The sequence below is a fragment of the Leptonychotes weddellii genome, chromosome 2 (assembly GCF_054177405.1).
Source record: "Leptonychotes weddellii isolate Sample4059 chromosome 2, ASM5417740v2, whole genome shotgun sequence".
In the NCBI taxonomy this organism is placed as follows: Eukaryota; Metazoa; Chordata; class Mammalia; order Carnivora; family Phocidae; genus Leptonychotes; species Leptonychotes weddellii.
In genome coordinates this window covers 11,113,930-11,134,499 of record NC_138370.1, presented here as the reverse complement: position 1 = coordinate 11,134,499, position 20,570 = coordinate 11,113,930, and the positions used below count along the sequence as shown (strand labels likewise).

At 38.4% G+C, this 20,570-nt stretch overlaps 1 protein-coding gene across 3 annotated transcripts in view; it reads right to left on the bottom strand.

Annotated features, from left to right (window-relative positions):
• Positions 1 to 20,570, bottom strand: part of LOC102739309 (teneurin-3) — a 163,706-nt gene that overhangs the window by 54,225 nt on the left and 88,911 nt on the right. For all 3 annotated transcript variants that reach the window (XM_081807280.1, XM_081807289.1, XM_081807295.1), the window contains exons 10-14: positions 12,055 to 12,271; positions 10,922 to 11,041; positions 10,087 to 10,348; positions 4,713 to 4,980; positions 3,257 to 3,400 (exon numbers count right to left, since the gene is read on the bottom strand). In XM_081807280.1, the coding sequence (XP_081663406.1) occupies positions 3,257 to 3,400; positions 4,713 to 4,980; positions 10,087 to 10,348; positions 10,922 to 11,041; positions 12,055 to 12,271 (1,011 nt within the window). The remainder of the gene's footprint in view (positions 1 to 3,256; positions 3,401 to 4,712; positions 4,981 to 10,086; positions 10,349 to 10,921; positions 11,042 to 12,054; positions 12,272 to 20,570) is intronic.

The window sequence follows — 20,570 nt, the reverse complement described above, 5'->3', positions numbered from 1 at the left end:
CTTCCTTATAAGTCTATCACTGATTTTGAAAACGTTAAAAATACTTTGTGGAAAATAAAGTTAGGAAAATACATATCAAACCCCCTCTATACTACTATGCTGTCAAAGAACATTCTTCTTGCTTAGACTCTTATCTGACATGAGGATGCATACACATGCAGTTATTCAAAGTTCCAAATATAACAAAACTGTTATGGAAGGGCAACTTATTATTTAAGGAGAATTCTGCTTTATGGCATGAAAGTGCCAATCATTTTAAGACACAATGCCAGTCTGCTCCATTGGGTCCTCAATGAAAATCTGAGGGAAAAAAAAATCCCAAATGAGTATTAAACATTCTCATAGTTAGAAACTAGATTTGAGTTGCGATTCTGATTTTATTCATTTGCCATTATTGTATAGACGGCAGATCAATGGTTTCATTTTGGCTGGTCAGCTGTTTACTATACCATACATATTTCATGACGCTTTGCACAGGGCGATTATCTGTATAAACCATCTGCTCCTTGGACTTTGGAGTTGTACGTATTATATATTTATTGAATGTTCTCTGTTTCAAAGCAGTTCTTCAAGCCAATGCTTATACTTTTTAGCAGCTATGCTGTTAAAAGAATCAATCCATGAAAGTACAAACAGGAAACCCAAGAACGTGTTTTTTTCCTCCCACTTTGGGATAATTTTAAGTTGAAGAAGAGATCAGAATGATTATGTTCCTCTTACAGGGCACCACATTTTTAGGTGGATTCTATGGATTACTTTTTAAATGCTTTTCAAGTGATGGAATAATCACAGAAAATTTACATAAAGAAACCAGGGGAGATAAAACAGGTTTATTCAAATTTAAGGAAAAATAAGCCAAATAAGGCTGGATCGTAACACGTGAAAAGCCTTTTGCCTTGAATATTCCAAGAATACATTAATGATACCTAAGATCCTTCTTTCTGTGCTTATGTTATTTGATAATTACGGAACTATATTTTCCTGTAAGAGCCAACCCTACAAGCCAACCTACTGCTCTGCTCAGCCTGATTTATTCAGTCATTCTTTTAAGGGATTGGTCCTTCATGATTCTCCTCTATTGTGACAGAAGACAAAGATGAACATTAGAATATTTATTTCCACGTCCCAGGCCTGCAAACACCTGTCACTGTCTCCATTTTGGCCTTCTCTTCCTCTTTAATACATTTCACAGCTCATCCACCTTGTCACGATTATAGATCACTTTGTTTATTCAATTAGACACGTGTCACTTTGAGAAGCTGCTACTTGTCAAGCGGTTCTTGGGTAAAAATTGAAATCACAATCAGTTTATCCCGTGAATTAGGTCACCTCACGTTTTAAAACAACATAGAGTTTATAATTTACAGCACTTTTTGGAGAACAGAATTTGGGGTAGCCCAGTTTCTACAGCTGACCTGGTATTTTAATAAAAGCAGACTATATATTATTCTGGTAGACAGTGTGTCTGTGTGCGTATTTCTATTACATATACATACACAGAATACCTACATGTTTCTCAAATCCACCTGAATTCTGTACTCAGTTTTGGGTACTGTTACAGTGTAATTCAACACTATTATGATGTGGGTTTACGGCATGGGCCTTCCTGGAGCTCTCTGCTTGTCGAGCCCTTACCAGTTCATAATCTCCTGGTGAAATCCTGGGGCTACGAACTTGACCCTATATGCCCACGATAACTAAAATGCTTCTAGAGAGGTTCCCCTGGTTTTGTTTATCAAGAGCTTCCGAAGGAATCCAGCAATATGTCAAACTGTGTGAAATAAAATTTCACACCATTTAATCAAGAGCAGCCAGGGAGGGGCACATTTGGCACATGGCTTTGCATTTTGAAAGCCCACGACTACGCCTGGTGTTGCTGACATGACAGACTGAAATACCACGGCTTCAGGCGCTGCTGATGATTAGGGATAACATACGGAGCAACCTTCTGGCATGCTCACTGAATGGCAACCTGATGTCCAGGACACAGCTGGACCGGGGGTAGAGCTCAGCACTGCTGTAAGGTAGGAAAGGGGTGGAGGGTTTTTCCATTTTGTTTTTCCTCTATTGATTTGCTGAGTACTATTTTCTTCTAGAGGTAAGACACCAGCATTCTCGAGCACTGGCTTGGACACTACTGTAGATTTATTACATTTGTAAGTTGAAAATGCACCTTTTCCAGCTTCCACAATAAATTTTTTTAAATAAAAATAACAAATATCAAAGTAACATTAATCTGAAAAAGTGACCATTACTCATAAACATTTAGTTGTATTACATGCTCAGTTCAAAATTCTGAACCTTCCAAAAACCTTTGCGAAGTCAAAGCTAGATGATTTGCCACGACTGTGAAATCTCCTTTGGCTATTTGGAAAGGGAGAGTAGAGAGTTACTAGCATGATATGGTTTAGGATAGGGGGTTAGAGGAAGTCACCATAAGGTTTCGCTTTTCTAGAAAAGTACCTGTAAATTATCTGAGGTGTAGCCAGCATGTGGGCAAAAATGTCAGACACACAGTAGGGACAACAGAGTTTGTTTAATATAAATAATATCCTTTATGAGATTAAGCTGGTCAAGTTTTGTAAAATAATTTATGTCTTTTGTGATACCTGAAATATGTGTTTTCAGAGCATATTCCTTTATAATATAAGGTTTATTATAAGTAATAACTCTCAATCCTCGCTTTCTTCTCAGATTATTCCTTTATTTTTTCCTAAGAATTACGAAGTTAAATAAGAGTATATGGAACCCAATTTGAGCGGGAGAACTATTTTCTTCTCACATACAATCTAAGAACTGAAAAAAAACTACATGCTCAGAATAGGCTAATTGCTTAAGAATTAAGACCTATCAGAAATATTTTGGTAAAGTCACACGGATTTTTTTTCTTTACTTAAAAAAGTCCCCCTCCCTCCATTTTTGGTAAACCTTCCTAAAGCACTCTGGATCGACTCATGGGCTTACTATAGAACTAGATGCTTCTAGATGAATCTGTCGTGAAGACCAGCACACAGAGTACCTTCAGTGCAGCACCAAAGTCACTTACATTCAAGTGGGAGAACTATTCTGGTGATGAATTTATGAATGATTCAAAGTCCATAAGAAGAATATCAGGTAGTTCCCACTTCAGACATGTACAGTCTTTAAAAATATCTCTTTATTTTTTCTACTAATTTTAATCCTACAGCATGCATAGGATAAAATGTTGCCATAATCTAATCAAGGTAAGTGATATTAACTATGAACAAGACCTTACCGTTCTGAACATCCAACACATGATGTTTATCCAATGTCCAACCACCCATGTTGGAAGCGTCTAATTCATAACCTTGCAAAATGGCGGTCCTCTTTTCCCACAGAGTCAGGTCCAGACATGACTCGTATTCGTATCCAACCGACACTGGAATCAAGAGAAATCACAGTACATCTTCTCAATTACAGGCAGAAATGCAATTTATTATTTTGATAAAACTGCTTTTTTCCACAATTGTGTTCTAAGACTCTATTTCCACTCATTTATGTGTAGAAATTATTTTTATATGAGAAGATCTGACCACATAAAAGGTGTTTTTCTAAGAAATGATCTTCAAATATTATTTTTCTATTGATTTGATAGGAAACTAGTGTTTTTCTCCCCCCACGTCACTTTTTCACAAGGGTTTCACAGCACAAAATGAAGACCAGATTGGGCACCTGGTTAAGTAATTAGATAAGATAAATCAGCCCCAGGGGGTGATCAGATGGTAACAACTAAAAATAGTATTTGCTATCTGAGTAATTAGAGCTGTCTAGTTTCCAAGAGTATTAAAAGTTGTGCAAAATGTTTATGATAAGTAAGGTTCAATACAGCAGAGAAGATAGCCTGATTATAACATTATATTCACATGTTACTATCAGGACTGAACGATAACACTAGCAGTAAATTAGTGTGAACAAATCACCAATAAAAAGCTTCAGAGTTATAATGAAGCATGGGTTTTAAAATTTAGAACAAAGTGAAGGGAGAAGTGGCAATTATCTGATTGATGTGAACTAATTCAAGCCCAAGTTATGTATTAACTTCAGAATGAAATATCTATGATATTCTCAGGTAAAAACTAATAGAACAAAAAGCATCCATTAGTTTTGGCTGTCCTCAGCCTGAGCATGAAGCTACACCATATATATCTCAACATGCCAATCTTTGATCGCATTGTTCCATCATTCAGTGAAACAATGGGCTTAACTGATGTTTTAAGAATGTCATTCCACCGAACTGACTCCTAGTCAAAAGAGCTGAAATAATTTTGGGCCACAAATATTGTCTATATCCTTTTAAATATCATTACGAGTTGAAACTACCCTAATAGTTAGATACAGAAAACATAAAAAAAGGATAAGGAAAGCTAAGGAGATCAAGTTAGAAAGAAACAAAAAGTGAAAAAGGGAAGGAGAACAGTAAGGAAAAAGAACATGAAGGAAAGGATAGGACAGCTTGGAATCTCATTCAGAACATTTTCGAAGATAGAATGCCAGCCAGAAAAGAAGGGATACTTTCTCCTCATCATACGGAATACATTCCATTTTCCCATGGTAGGTCTCAGTCAACCAGCTCATAACTCCCCAAGGATAATCTTAATTGTCTTCCAATTTGTTTATCCTTTGATGTCCATGGGTGACAAAATCAACTTCGTGATAGTTTTTGACACAGAATATATCGATATGGAACTTACCAACAGCTTCCGATAGACCATAGACCTTTTGATTATAGGCATCTGTTTTATCCCATATAAAAGTATAGGCCAGGTTTGGCGAGGCGGGAAACCACTTCTGAAAGAGTCTTCCTACCACAGCCACCATAAGGTGAACCTTCATTAAATTAAATGGTATAACGGACTGCGTCATGGTGATCTTGAGAACTGACTTATATCCTGCCGCTCTGGAGCTCAAGTAGGAAAGTTTCAAATCTGTTCCTGGAATTGTCGTTTCTTCATGGAGTACCTAGGTTTGCACAAAGCAGAAGCTTCAAACTGGGATCACAGGTAACTATTAGGTAAAGCCGATCTAAAAGAAGCGAGGAGAGCAACTAAAATAAGACACCAAAGAGTCACTTTTCACAAATACACATCTGAGCTGTTACTTTATTCGATAATTAAAAGTAACTCTGCCGCCAGCCCAATTTTTCTCCTGCTGAAAGCATCCTGTCAGTCATTCGGAGTAGGTGCTACTCCTCATACAGGACACAGCACTGACACGCACTGACTTGTTAGCTCGTGGTCACAGCGGATTCTCACTAACCCATCCTTCACCCCCGTCACCCTGGAGAATCAGAGCCGACATCTGTAAGATGGTTAGCTCAGAGCAGGGATATGGTCTGGGCCAAAGATCTGGCCTGTGCCAGCTGGCTCATTTAGGGATTAATCCTGCGTCTATGGCCTTGGCAGCTGACTGGTCACAGCCTAGAAAGACAGGAGTGGTAACAGAAAAGACCAATTCGTTTGAGTTAAATTGTACTGAATTCTATATCCATGTGGAAAGGTAATAGAACAGCAGCATATTCTCATAATTAGTTAAATGCTGAGCGAGGACTCACCATTGATTTTTGATATGATGGTGGATGGACTAATATTTGAGAGCTGCATAAATTCTCCCTGAGAGAGCAACTAATGTGTTATTGAATGCACACGCAAGACCCTCAATGTACACTTTTTGAGTTGAAACTGGACTGTGAAAAGTTAATATAATTCCCTGCCTAAGAACGATCTCCTTTATAGATTTTAAAAAATCATATTCTTAACCCCACAATTTATCTATCAATGTGACTGGCTCAGTGAACATCAACAAATTTATGCTGACATATACCAAAGTATATTACGCCAAAACATTATTTAATTATTTTGAAAACTAGATTTTATGTAGCGTATAACATCTTTCTAGACAGCGCAGATGCTAAGAACTACTGCTAAGCTCCTATTAGTTTGGTCAACAATGGTAGCTCTCCAGAGGCTTACTGCAATACATCTATCGTGAAGTGCAAGGCCATCTAGGCTCAAGAATCTGCACCAGGAAGTCACCATTTTGTCCACTAAGAATTAAATAACATTCTCCAAGATTTCCTCATATTGGCTTATCGAGATTCATTATTCAGACTGTGTTAGAAAAATCTTAACATAGCAACCCAGTGGTCAGTAGGATCCAGCTCCTCTTGCACAGAACAGTTGGGATTGATGCGTATTTGTAGCGGTCAGTGTGAGTATAAGTGAGCAGCACCAAAGGATGGGCTGAGTAAACCTCCATGGTGATCGGGGACCAGAGCTGGCATCAAGAGCAATGGGATGCGGTACCGTGGACCAAGAAGGCACTGCTCTGCTCTCATAGCTCCTATTCAGCACAGTGGGGGTTTCCTTACCGAACATGCACACTGACTTCAGCTGCAGACTATCTGAAGCAAAATAGTTTATGGCCATACAGAAACTTTCCAGAGCTCTGTTCGACTCACGGAGAACATTACATTTAAGATTGACAGCACTTTTGTGTGGCTGTAGGCTACAGGGTGAATAATCTAAATAGGACTCCTTGTTCTGCCATCACTGGGGTGAAGTATCAGTGGGTTGGCTTGAAAAATGGATTCTGTGACTCTTGAATGGCTCTCTGAAAATGTAAGTGATTGAACCCTAAGGCATATAATTTGTTTCCTCATAATTTATTTTCAAAATAATTTCTCATAAATCTGATAGGTTTTCTATATGTAAGGCAGTCTTTCATTAATTAAATATATATTTCCTGTGATCTGGGAAGAACTGCTTCTCTAATTCAAAATATCATATGTTATTCCCAATTTTAATAACGGATTATTGTCTTTGTCATCATTAACCTACTTCCATGGAACAAATATCTGAGTTTAGTTCATTAAAACATGTGTTTCTCCTATGTAATTTGACGTGACCATGTTATTTTTGCATTAGTGGGAAAAGGACATCCAGCCAGAGTGGAAAAATAAACCATCAAGTCTATTTTTTGCCAGCTATGTGATCTGTAAGCCCCATTCTTCACCCCATTAAACATTCAGTTAGAAACTACAATTAAAATAAAAATATGTAATAAAAGACTTACTTTCTTTAATTTTGTTATTGTTTTGTTTAATAATAAATTAATAAATATTTTATTTTATAATAAAATCACATATCACCATTAAAAAAACCCAGAAACTATATCCTGTCAATTCTACCTTCCAAATCTAGGTCTAATCTGTTCTCTCTTCTCCACCTCCATCACCATTGTGAGTGTTGGGCCCTCCCCATCTCAGTGCTGGATATGTATAGAAGTATAGTGAACACTAGTCAGTTCACTGATTTACCTGTCTTCTTCTATCAATTACACATTTTGCCTCGAGTTAGCTTTACAGAAATCTGAAAAGACGTCATTGGCCCCCTGGTTCCATATTGCCTAAAGAATTCAAGGTCTCCATTGTATGGTATTTTGGGGCCACTCATAATCTAGCCCCAACATTTCCTCTTATATGCCCTACATTTACGTACTTCACCAGTTTTAATATGACATCATTTGTTTTTACCACCCTGTGGTTGCTCTGGAATATCCTTTCCCCACTTCGAAGGCCAACCTCCTCAGTGATGCTTTTTTTTGGCTTCCTTAGGAATAGACCACTCTTTTGAACTTTCAGAGTTCTTCCTTCAAATCTTGATCACATTTAGAATGGTGGGAATCCATGTCTTATTATTCTTTTTATCCTAGTAGAGTACCTCATACATAATCGGTTCTCAGTAAATTTCTACTAAATGTTTGCAGACTGTTTGATGGAATGGAAAAAAAAAACAAAAACAAACCCTTCATGTATTCCTGCAACTGTTGACTACAATGACTCAGTTTGCTAACAATTTGCCACCTACACACACACAGACACAGCCTCAAGATTAAATCTATTTAAGGAGTGGCTAAGAAGCTCAGAGTTACTGCAAGATGGCCCCTGGGGAGGAAGTACTACATTGCATAAGGCTACAATGACTTTCCAAAAGCTTCAGCTCAAAGCTGGCTTGACTGTTACGCAGTAAATCACTGAGGTGTCTCTTGTGCATTGTATTTGCCTGTGACAGTTCTTACCTGTTATCCTAGGCCTTGCTCTCCATCTGCACTCCCTCCCTAGGGGATCTCATCCTACGCTTTATATTTATCTGTATCACTGATGACCCCCAAGTTTCCGTTTTACTTCCAACCTCTGCCCTGGACTCCACTCTTACACATCCACTTCTTACCCCTTCGTCCCCAACTCTCTTTGTCCAAGCCACCACTATTTCTATTACTGAGATTGTCTCCTACCTGGTCTCCTTGTTTCAACCTTTGCCCAATATGGAAATATTCTTAGTGTGGCAACTACAGTGATCCTTTTAAGAAGGAAACCAGTAGGGGCGCCTGGGTGGCTCAGTCAGTTAAGCGTCCAACTCTTGGTTTTGGCTCAGGTCATGATCTCGGGGTTGTGGGATCAAGCCCAATCAAGATCGGGCTCCACACTCAGCTTGGAGTGAGAATCTCTGCCTGAGATTCTCTCCCACTCCTTCGCTCCCTCCACCCCATTCTCTTTCTCTCAAATAAATAAATTAAATCTTAAAGAAAAGAAGAAGGCCATGGTCTTCAATGAGTTGTGGTTTATCACCCCTTCACTCAAGCCACCTGCTGGCCTCTGTGCCATTCTGTGAACAAGCCAAGCATGCTCTTCCCTCGGAGCTTCTGAACTTGCTCCCAGTGCTTACTGGAATACCCTTCTATTTTTGGATTTATTCTTTCACTTTCTTAAAGTTTCTGTTGAAACATCAACCTATCGAAGAGATCTTTCTGGACCACACTTTACAAAACTGTACCTCCGTCAATTGACCCTGTTTTATCTTTGAAAAATAAGTCGTATTCACAAGCTGACATATATTTATACATTTGTTGTCTCTCTCCCCATTAGCTGGGAAGCGCCTTGAGAGCAGGTACTTCATCTGATTGGCTTACTGCTTCGCTCAATTCTAACAGTGCCTGATATCAAATAAATATTTGAAGAGTGAATGGGACAAAGCTGCTATGTGCTGCTGTATTTTAAAGACTGCATATTTTTGGGGTGCCTAGGTGGCTCAGTTGGCGAAGCGACCTACTCTTGATTTCAGCTCACATCATGATCTCGGGGTCGTGGGATGGAGCCCTGCGTCCAGCTCTGTGCTCAGCAGGGAGTCTGCTTACGATTCTTGCTCTCCTTCTGCCCCTCCCCCTGCTCTCTCTCTCTCTCTCTCTCTCATAAATAAATAAAAAAATCTTTAAAAAAATAAAGAGCACACAGTTTTACTTAGCTATTTATGTATAAAGCCTATTATTAAAGACCTCAAAGTTCTTTCTTTCTTTCTTTTTTTTCTCAAAGTTATTTCTAATTGGAAATAAAGAGGAAGGAAAACAATCTCCAGATATTTCAGTAGATAAAAGGAATAGTGAAAGTATGGCTATTTTTAGAAAAATTATATAGTTTTTTCCCCCCTGAGGAGAACAGGATTTATCATAAATTATCAGAACTTAAGACATAATACCAAGTTTTTTAGATAAAAATATCTTGAGAAAATTCATGAACATTTGCTGCTAAAAATCATCTTTTCTGAAACACTTTTTACTTATAAGTATAACTAAACAGTAAGTCATTGAGAGTAATGACCAATATAATAGCACTTGTTACCACATGAGTCAGGAGGTCAGGAGCATATAGGTATCAAAACCTTTCTCTAGTGAATGACTACATGAACAAAGACATTATTAGCTGTTGAGTTTAAGCTGTTTTTCCATTTGGCTACAACTAATAAATAAATACAGATATAGTATAGCCTGAACAAAAAAGTATTTTGAATAGATCTTTAAGAAATAACTAGATTATTTCTTAAATAATCCTACCACAGTATTACCTATTCTTGTGCATGTGCACGCACACATACACACCCCACATTCTGTGTTTCCATCTATAGAATTATTTGGGATAGCACTGGAATTCTGCAATCCGTTTTAAAGATTCTTTGGAAACCACATGATCTGAAAACAGGTCCCTTAAAAGTACTGCCTGCCAGAACATTCTACCTGTGTTTCGGGAATAATGGGGCTGTCTTCAGGAGAAGATCTGAAAAAGGTAGATAAAGGAGAAGACACGATGATGGGATTTGGCCTCACAAATCCACTCAGATCACAGCTGGGAATGTCATTCTCTTCCTTCTTCATGACGAGGGTATCCATCACATAAAAGACATTCCACGGAATCCACACGGTATGATACTGAGTGAGGAATGGGGAGCGTTCAAATACCAAAGTAAGAGACGCCCCGCCATTTGCCACCAAATCAAACCTAAGAAAAACAAGATTACTTAGTGAATTATCTGGATCCCATACAGCTTCCAACAACACTCAGCTCCTTAAATAAATATGCTTTACAAAAAAAACCCAACTTTTCTCCCAACTTGTATATGACAGAGTTTCAAATCTATAGGAATATTAAAATAACCATTCAATGAACACCCAGATACCTTTTACTTAGATTCACCAACTTATTAACCATCTTCCCAAATTTGCTTTATCTATCTACCCATCTACTTATTTTTTTCAGAACCATCTAAGCTTAAGTTGTAGGTGTTACGGAATGTCACTCCTAAATATTTCAACACGAATCTTCTAAAACAAAGAAAATTCTCCTATGAAACCACAACACTGTTATCATGTCTTGGCAAATGAAATCAACTTTTAAGGAACCACATGAGCACGTGACTTTAAGTCTCTGCCACATGCACAGATTTCTGGAGCCTAAAAAGTTGTTGCAGTTCTATATTAAAAGGGACAATAAAACATATTGGGAGATATAAGAATGCCTAGCTTTTATACTGAAAATATTTCACACAGAAAGAGTGCGGTGGGACTAACTCACATTCCATCCTGGCGGGTAATAGTATATCCATATTCTGGGTAATGGAAAAACGAGACATTTACTCCAATAAGTGGAGTTCCGTCAGCAGTCAGTACTTGGCCTCTGATGACAGATGCAAGGCTGTGGGAAAAGTAGAAGAATTAAAATGAACATCTGTCTTCTCAGGCCAACATTATCATGATTTAGAGATAATTCAACCTAAGGATAAAATAACACTGTCACACATACTTGTTCTTCACAAAAACCAGACCTGAAAGAGTCCCAAGACAATACCCCTTTTAATTCAGGGCAATTCACGTTCTCTAAATGCCTGGTGTTTACCCTGGGTTTTAATTTGTTGCAATCTGGGTTTTGGAGAGTTATCAAGACCCATAATTTAGAGATGGGTTTTTTAAAATTATAAACTGTGCTTTTTCATAAGTCGTATATCTGGTGCTTACACGAAGGAAAGTATACCTTCCAATTAATTCCGAGGCAATCTGTAAATCTGCAGGGGCCGAGAAGTACAAGATTTAAAGGGGCAATAAGGCACATTTGTGCAACAACTTTTAATCAACTGCTGGGTCTAACTGCATTAATGCTGTTAAATTACTGCAGATCCAGGAGTTCTAGTGTAAATCATCTTCTTTTACTCAGTGAGACACAAGACACCTGCTTTCACTTACTGGTTTATTTTCAGGTCCTTACTGCTCTGTAAAGCACCAAACAGCTTATGCAATCTTACTGCCATATGCCATTAGCAGTTCTATTACATTAATTCATAATTTATTTTAGCGAGCTCAGCTGAAAAAAAAAAAAAGCTCACTTCTGTTTTGCCTTTTGGGGTCTTTCCACTGCTTCTTTTGAAACATTTCCAACTGCGCTAACAAAATCAACGAGTTAAAGGAGGATTTATTGACTCCTTAACGGGATGTCCTGTTCCGGCTCAGGTACTGAAATTGACAAAGCATGTGAACTGTGTCAAAAATGCTTGAAATGCGAAGTTTGGTGAGGAATTTGCCGAAAGAGGAACAACTGCATTAAAAGAAAAAGCTCTTTCCTCAAATTCACAGTCATCAGCATTTCATCGAAAGTGCACGGAACTATTGATAATAACATCACTACAAATCTATGTAAGCAGAAAATGCATTAACCTCTTGTTGAAAGGACTTTCTCCAGGTATGACATGGGTGCTCTCAGACCCTATAAGAAAACTGATTCGATCATAGAAGGATTTGGCAGCTTGCTGCGAGGGGGACTGTAAGCTTTGGCTGATGACGTCCTGAGGATCAGGTAGGCCGCGGCAGTAAGCCTGGCTTTGGCAGGAGCTCTGTAAACAGCAATCAGGATCCATACAGTCAACGAGCCCATCTGCAGAGAGAAGCGCAAGCCAGTAAGAGAATTCCTCTTGTTACGCGGTGACGTGCGACGCGTTTTGTTTGTTGGTTCGTTTTCTTTCAGATCCAGTGAATCTTTCCCCCATCTGAGAGTAATTTCTACGAGGCACGCTTTTTGGAAACAGATAAAATATTAATACAAGACTTGCAGCCTCTTTCACATAGAGTAAATGTTTGGGTTGGAGATGGCTGATTCTGAGTAGGAGTAAAACACTGCTGATAAGAATAATCTATTAGGACTAGGAAGGACTACAGATTCATTTTAAGTATAATTGCTGAAGCCTTCTCTATTTTCTAGAAAATGCACTAGGAGTTAACATAGCGAGCGCGATGGGTCAGTGGTTCGGGACCTACACAGGGTGAAGTTCTAAAATTTGGGGCAAGGTCAGAGAATGAAAGTGTGAAGTGAAGCAAATACAAATCAACATACAATGGATGAGATAAGCCAACCACTTTTCAAAGAAATAGCTTTCTCAAGGAAGGTAAAGTGTGTTCGAAATAAAATTAAGGCATCTCTCAAGTGTTAAACAGGATCCTGAGCCCCTCGTATGCCTCTGCTAAAAGGGAGGTGTTACATTAAAATGTGGCAAATGTAAGTGAGTCGTAATATTGGAAAATTAGAAGCCTACCACAAAAAAAACCGACCTATAGTGCTGGTGACGTGAAGAGTGTAATGGATAGAAAGAATTTGCTAGTGCCTTCTCCAGGAACATCAAAAGGAAACCACAATCCATGGTCCACGTAAGTATTTTGTTCGAAACATATAAACCAACTCATTAGTGGACAAGAGTGTCAGGTTATGATGATTTAGTGACGTTACCCCTTAAGATCTTTCTTTCACGGACCAGCTGATACATGAATTTTGATCTGCTTGGCAATGACATTTCTCAATACAGATTAACAAAAACATTAGTTTCTGAAGACTTTAAATCATTCTTGAGAGGTCGGACAAATGGTTATCTTCACACCTAAGTCTCAAGTCTTAGTGTGACCCTATTATGGCAAACTCAGTTGAAAATATCTAGTTGACCTACATATTTTATTTACACAAGGGCTTTTTAAAATAACTTTTATTTGGAAAAAAACAAAAACAAACCACACTAGCCATTTGTTTTGGCTTTAGGCCACTCTTATTAATAGAATACAAGTTTGCCCCTTCATTATCTGACAGCAAACCGAGATGCAAGAAAATAGACTAAACTGAGTTATGTTGTCCAGTCGAAAAGTAGGTCAACGACAACACAGGTAAGGTCAGAAACAAGAGATGAGGGGTCCTGGATCAATGTCCTTAAGTCATTTTGCCCACCTGAAGCAGAATGTAGTGAACACTTGTGAGTTCTCCCACGCTCATTTCCTCTTCTTTGGGCAACAGCTCCACACTTTCATTTACATACCCATCCGTCCCCCCGTCTCAGTCTGTGTGCATTTCCCCCTTCATGTTTGGTTCAGACGTGTCCATTTGACCTAACTTGTCTATCTGGAGTGAATTTCAGGAACTGTCTGCAGAGATTCCCCCTCCCCTTTCCCCCGAGGCTTGGAGCTGTAAGGCCGTGAGGTTGGGGTTGCTGCCTACAGGAGAACCTGTCTGGCAGCGCGGCATTCAAGAAGCAGAGCCCAGAGCTGGAGAGAAAAACAAGAGGTCATCGTGGCATCTTTAGGGTTTTTGCAACAACCTGCACCTGAGTTTCTGGGCTTTTCAGTTACAGAAGCCAAGCTATTCTCTTCTTCCTTAGGCCTGTTTGGGTTAGATTTTCTGTCACTTAAAACCGAAAGAGACTTAGTTTATCTAGAGACAGCAACTAAAAATCTCTTCACTATCTCCCTTGTAGTCGAAAAACAAGCTTAAGAGATGAATACGTGAATTAAATTTATGGTGTTGGACTCCTTTTTACATTAATATTTTAATTTTTTTGTTATGACGATGAGTCAGAATTTCTGACAGGCAGATCTTATATATTGTTTCCTTTATGATAGTTACATTTTTATGCAGATGGCTGTTATATTTTTTAAAATGTGTTAATTATTTGAAAGTGTAGTTTTATTCCTTTGATAAAAATTTTAAATGTTTTAAGCAAATCAAATGAAACTGAGCTTTGAAATTTTATATAAATTTATCAAAATACTACTTTCTTAGCCAAAAGACCATGAAGATGAAAAATGTCTAAATATTTCTCTGGATTTCTGGAAGATAAAACTACGCTACAGGCTTACTTTTCACAAAGCTATAATAATGCAATACATTGTATATATTTTTTTTCTCTATCTCTCTCAAAGAAATAGAAGCAGTTATTAAGACTTGGATTTTTAAAGTAGTAGACTATTGAACTATTGCTCCAATATCATTTCTGGCCTCAAAAGAAACCAGTTAAAAAATAAAACCCCTTCAGTAACAATCCATGATTATATATTGAGACTATAGGGAATCTTCAATTACGTGTTTTATGATATATTTAAGAGTTCTTACTCCATGACTTTTGAATGGGTGAGCAGATGCTTCGGAGAATCATTTAACACAAATATTTTATATTCTTGCAGGTTTTTCCCTTACATTCATTCTTTAACCTAAACAGAAACTACTCACTAGAGAAAGTACTTCCAATTATTATATTTTATCTTCATTAATCTTATAAATTAAAGGTTAAATGCCCTCGTCCTCTCCTCCCCCCACACTACAACTAGAGTATCTCCCTTTAGGCAATACATGGTGCAGTTGCCAAAGAGGAATGCTCAAATTTAGTCATTCATCTTTGTTAGTTTATAAAAAGCAAATGTACGTCTGGCATGTAGTCTGCAGGTCATAAAACTGCATGAGATTGACACCTTCTGAACTAATCAGTTGGAAATGCATTTTTACAAGCCTCTCTGCTAACATCAATCAGAGAAAGAATCTCATTTTCAACAGCCAAGATGCAGGGACACACAGTTTGTTATTTTTCTGCAGAGTTTATCAGTAACTTGCCCAAGCAAGTGACGGGTGGTTATGAATCTGGCTCCCTATAACTTGAGAAAACATTTTTCATTCTTTGTGCTTATATAGCTCGGGCTATCTAGTACAACTAAGTCGATTACCCACTTGCCCAAATGTACACCGTAGTAAAATTGTCTTTGTGGAATAGCTTCTCGAAATCACTGAGATTCCTTTTAGTACCAGGAATATCAGTTGGTATAAATTTATACTGGTCTAGACATCATATCTAATAGAATTAATCATAAAAAAATCTAAAAAAATCAGAAGTGTTCAAAACCCACTGAATAATAACTTCAATGATCAGTTAAGAGCTTTTCTTTCTTTGCAATATAAGTGGTCCTCTGATGTAAAGCAGAGAATTTGGTTTATGCTTCTGTCCACTCAATCCTGAACATTATTGCTCTAGTTATCATTTTAAAACATGTTCTCATCTTACCTTAGGCTTTTGTTGGACTGTAACAGTAGTTGGCAAACTTACTTTGCAAAGGGCCAGAGAGTAAGTAACTTAGGCTTTGTGGGCCATGCAGTCTCTGTTGCACCTTTCAACTCCACCTTTATAGAGCTACAGCAGCCGTAGACATTTTGGAAATGAATGGGTGTGTTCCAATAAAACTTTATTTACAAAACAGCCTTTGCCCCAGAGGTCATAGCTTGCCAGCCTCTGGTCTTGCTTTAATGTTTCTACCCTGCTCGATTTCCTTGTATTCTTCCAATCATTCTTGACATTGTTTCTGGCAAATTTAGACAATGCATATTTTGCCAGATTATTAAAACTTCTGACTCCAGGTCTTCTCCTAGGTTACTCCTATGCTGGCTGTGATCTGCTTGTCAAAACTCACTTGCTTCTTTCAAGTAGCTATGGATACCTGAACCTGTTTTTCAAAACCTTGATTTACTGACTGGATAAAAAGTCATGAATTTCCTTTCAGTGAATTTTCCTTCTTTACTCAAAAGATAATTAATGTCCACTGCCTTTCCCCACAGTATTTGGAAGCCCCTTTCCCCTATTCCAAGTTAGAGGTACACACAGAAATTCTGATGGAATAATTTATCTGTAGACTTCAGAATTTTCAAAGTGTATAGGTATGCCTTTCATTACTTCTTAAAGTCACCATTCTGTGATATGCATGAAATCCATTTATTTCTGAATTGGAATCATGTTTGGCTTTCTGACTATTCTTGTTTTTCTTGTGTGTGTGTCTCTATGTTCACATATGTCTTCAGGCTGATCATTCTTCTGCACTTCAAATCCACAAACTGCCTTCTAGGTATTTCCATCTGGATATTACACGGGCAGCAAAAACTTAGTGGATCTAAAGCACAGCATATTGAATCTCCTCTAAACACGTTGTTTTCTTCTATTATTTCCTATTTCGATGAATGGTTCCATCATCCACCCATCCAGTCTCTCAAAGTAGAGACCTGAGTGTCATCCTTGACTCCTCTTCTCTCTTCCTTTTTCTCTGCACCTAATCAATTACCAGGTCCTTCTTTTCTTCACCCCAAATATATCTTGAATCAGTCTCTTTCTTTCCATTTCACTGAAAACACCCTTCAGGCCACCATGGTCATCTCTCGAGGAGATCTCCACAATAGTTTGGTTTCCCGGGTTCCAGCCTTGTCCCCACTATTCATCCTCTACACCTCCGTCAGAGTCATCTTTGCAGAAATCAGATCTGATGACTTCACTTCTCTAGCTAAAATATGTCCTCTACTGCCTTCTGAGTAGTTAGAACTCCTTACCGTGGGGCTTTTAAAAGCTTTCATCATTATTGTTTCCTCTGCCTGGAGACCTCTAGCTCCCTACTCCTGGGCCCCCATCCCCTCTCCCCATTCCTTAAGCCAGCAGCTCAGGCAATGGCTCAGGCAGCTCCTTGAGAGCTGAGTTCACCACTGTATCCTGCAGTTATCTAGTACACTTCTTGGCACCAAGTCAGCATACAGTGTATTTGCTGAAAGAATGGAAGAATGGATTCAGTTCCTAGAGATAATTAGATTGAAACAGATCAAAATGATGTCTTAAAGGTGCAGCAGAGACACCCTCTTGGTTTTCTTTTCTTTTTTTTTTTTTTAAAGATTTTATTTATTTATTTGAGACAGAGAGAATGAGAGAGACAGAGAGCACATGAGAGGGGGGAGGGCCAGAGGGAGAAGCAGACTCTCCGCGGAGCAGGGAGCCCGATGCGGGACTCGATCCCGGGACTCCAGGATCATGACCTGAGCCGAAGGCAGTCGCTTAACCAACTGAGCCACCCAGGCGCCCCTCTTGGTTTTCTTTTCTTACCCTTCTCCAACCCTCAGTACTATGCTCACCCTTGAATTCTGGTTTCTTTTTTTACCCCAACAGTTATTTTAAAATGTTCTTGATTAATTTGACATTAACCAATCCACACAATTATAAAAAAGCATTAGAAGAAATGATATGAAACACTATGTATAATTTTTCAAAGGGAAAAGGCCCTATTTATTTTTGAAGACACACAACCCAGAGTTTGCGAAAAGATACACCTCATCAAAATTTACCTCATATCAATGAAAACTGCTACATGATGAAAGACACCTTCAGAAAGTTAAAAGAGAAGTGAAAACCTGGGATAAAATACCTGCAATATGCCTAACAGAGAATTAATAAGTAGCATATACAAAGAAGTCCTAAAAATTAAAAAGGAAAAGTCAAGCCACTAATAGGGAAAAAAATGGGCAAGAGAAATAAATAATGAGCAAAAGAAGAAATACTAATGGCCAAGAAGCATGTATAAGGATCACCAATTGGATCAGTATTTAGAGAAATGCAAATTAAAACAATAAAAGTGGAATCATCTTCACCCGTCAGACATTCCTACTTTTCACTTGTTGGACAATTTGTTTGTGTACGATGATTATGTACAGACTATAGACACGGAGAAAATAAACACTCTTATACTGATGAAATACAAGTGGCAAAACCCACTTGCAGGGCGATTTGGCTATGAAATTTAAAAGTTTAAATACCCCTTAACCTAGGAATTTCGCTTCTTAAAATCTGTCCAGAAGAAATCCTTGTACATTCACAGAAGGGTTTATATGCAGATACACGCACACAGAGACAAAGAGACGCACTACATATTTGTCTTTACACTAAGAGCAAGAAAAGAAAAAAAGAAACAACTAGGTTATTATTAATAATTATTATTAATGTAGTAGTGGTAAAATTAATGACTACATCTGGGTTTCTGTTATACAGAATGAGGTAGACCTCTATGTACTGGCTTGAAAAAAATCTCTAAAAAGATAGATTCTTTGGCAGAATCAAATTTAGAACAGCACCTATCGCACTTAAGTTTAAAAACATAAATGTGCCTATAAATTCACTGAAGGAGGAGCAGAAATATGCACAGCAAGTCGCTGACAGCAGTTAACTCTTCAACAATGCGAACGCACTCACTGTACACTGTGGTTACTACTTCTAACTCTCGCCATTAATACAGAGGTTCTTAAGGCGGAGACACGTGGATCAAAGAGACCTGTTTCTGAAGACGTCCTGGGTCCTGCCCATTTCTATATTCTGAAACCTGAAGTAGCACCTACTGGTACTGGTACTAAATTATAGGGAGGACTTTTAGTTCCAGCCTGTGTGGCTCTGATTTTTCTCTCCCCCCAGAGCTTATTCCGGTATAACGGTAAAGCCCCGTGTTCCTTGTGTACTATCAGGAAACTACTGGGGTGCCTTGTGTGGGACAGCACGAGCTGGACTTCTCGTTCCTCGAATGCAACTGACACTGCTCTAAAAATTCTGTGCAGAGCAAAAGGGTTCAGACGAACCCGAGTCTCTCCCCTAAAGTGGGAGCCCGTAAAGTCTTTCAAACTCGGAGTAATTCTCCCCCCAGATTATGATCTACCAGGAAAATATATTTGATTGCTCTGAGACTCTGAGTGCCACTCCTATGTTCTGATATCTGGAATCTTTTCTCAGGAAGTACTTATGATCTCCTATAATCCTTTTTTTCTTTTCTCTTTTCCTTCTTCCCTCCTTCCTTCCTAATTTCCTTTTTTCCTCCCTCCCTTCCTTTTACTTCTTTTTCCTCTTCTTCTCCTTCTTTTTTTAAGCCATCCCCCCTTTCTTCCCAGTTCTGGTACTCTCTATTTTATTTATTTAAATTTTATTTTAATATGTGTTTGGAGAACACAGTAGTCCCATCTTCCTGCTAGGACTTTTTAAGGAATCTATTTTCAAACATTTCCTTATTTCCATCTGGTAATCTCCAAACTTAGATGGCCCTGCCCACTCGCCATACTCATTCTGCTGCTTACATTAACATTTCATTCATTTTTCCACTTCTGGGTTTTACTGCTAGTGCACTCCCACATTTTCTTGCAGTCTAAAACTTCTGTTTGTGTTCTGTCTCCCTCTCTCTCCTGTTTTTATCTTTCTAATTTCTGAATAACCTCAATCGAATTGTACTTTCCTCTCCATTATCATCAGCCTCCACTTAAAAAAAAAGAAAAAAAAGAAAAAAGCCTGTTCTAGGTCCATCTTCCTGACATATTCCCACAAACTAATACTTCTGAAGGACAAAAAAATAACTATCTAATTACAAGTAAGATGGATCACACCTGGCATTGTATTTTGGCATGCCCCTATTCTTACATAAAGGTTGGTATTTTTGTGTCCTCAACCACCCAATCTCTAAGACAGGGCTTGAGTCCCATGCCTTAAGAACCCACAGGGGAGCTATCCACTGGAGGACCAGACAGGGGAAGCAAGATGTCAAAAAGAACTCTAACTAGGAAGGTGGGAACATGGTAACAATGGTAACATATTTTGGAGAAATCATCTTGTTTATTTATTTATTTAAAAAAATTTTTTTTAAGTAGGCTCCATGCCCAACACGGGGCTTGAACTCACAACCCCGAGATCAAGACCTGAGCTGAGATCAAGAGTCGGATGCTCAACCAACTGAGCCACCCAGGCGCCCCGAGAAACTGTCTTGTTAATAAGTATCTTAATTGCTATAAAGGTAGAATTGCTTCTGGCAAGCTTTTGCATTTTGATGCTTGCATAGTGGGGCCACCATATGGGGAGCTATTTAAAATCAAGAAACCCTCTACTGAATGAAATTCTCAGTGGGTATGCTAGGTAAAAACAAGGATGCTCATAAAAGTATGCAGGGAGAACTGGAGAGTGCTTTGCCAACCTGGGTCATGGAAAGCGTATCGAGGTTCGGCGCTGCTTTTCTTGTTCTCATGTGAGAAGGCTATAATTCTGGGGGAAAGAAGGAAATAAAGAATAGAAGAGGAATTTCTCCTGAGAGTAACAGAAGTCTAT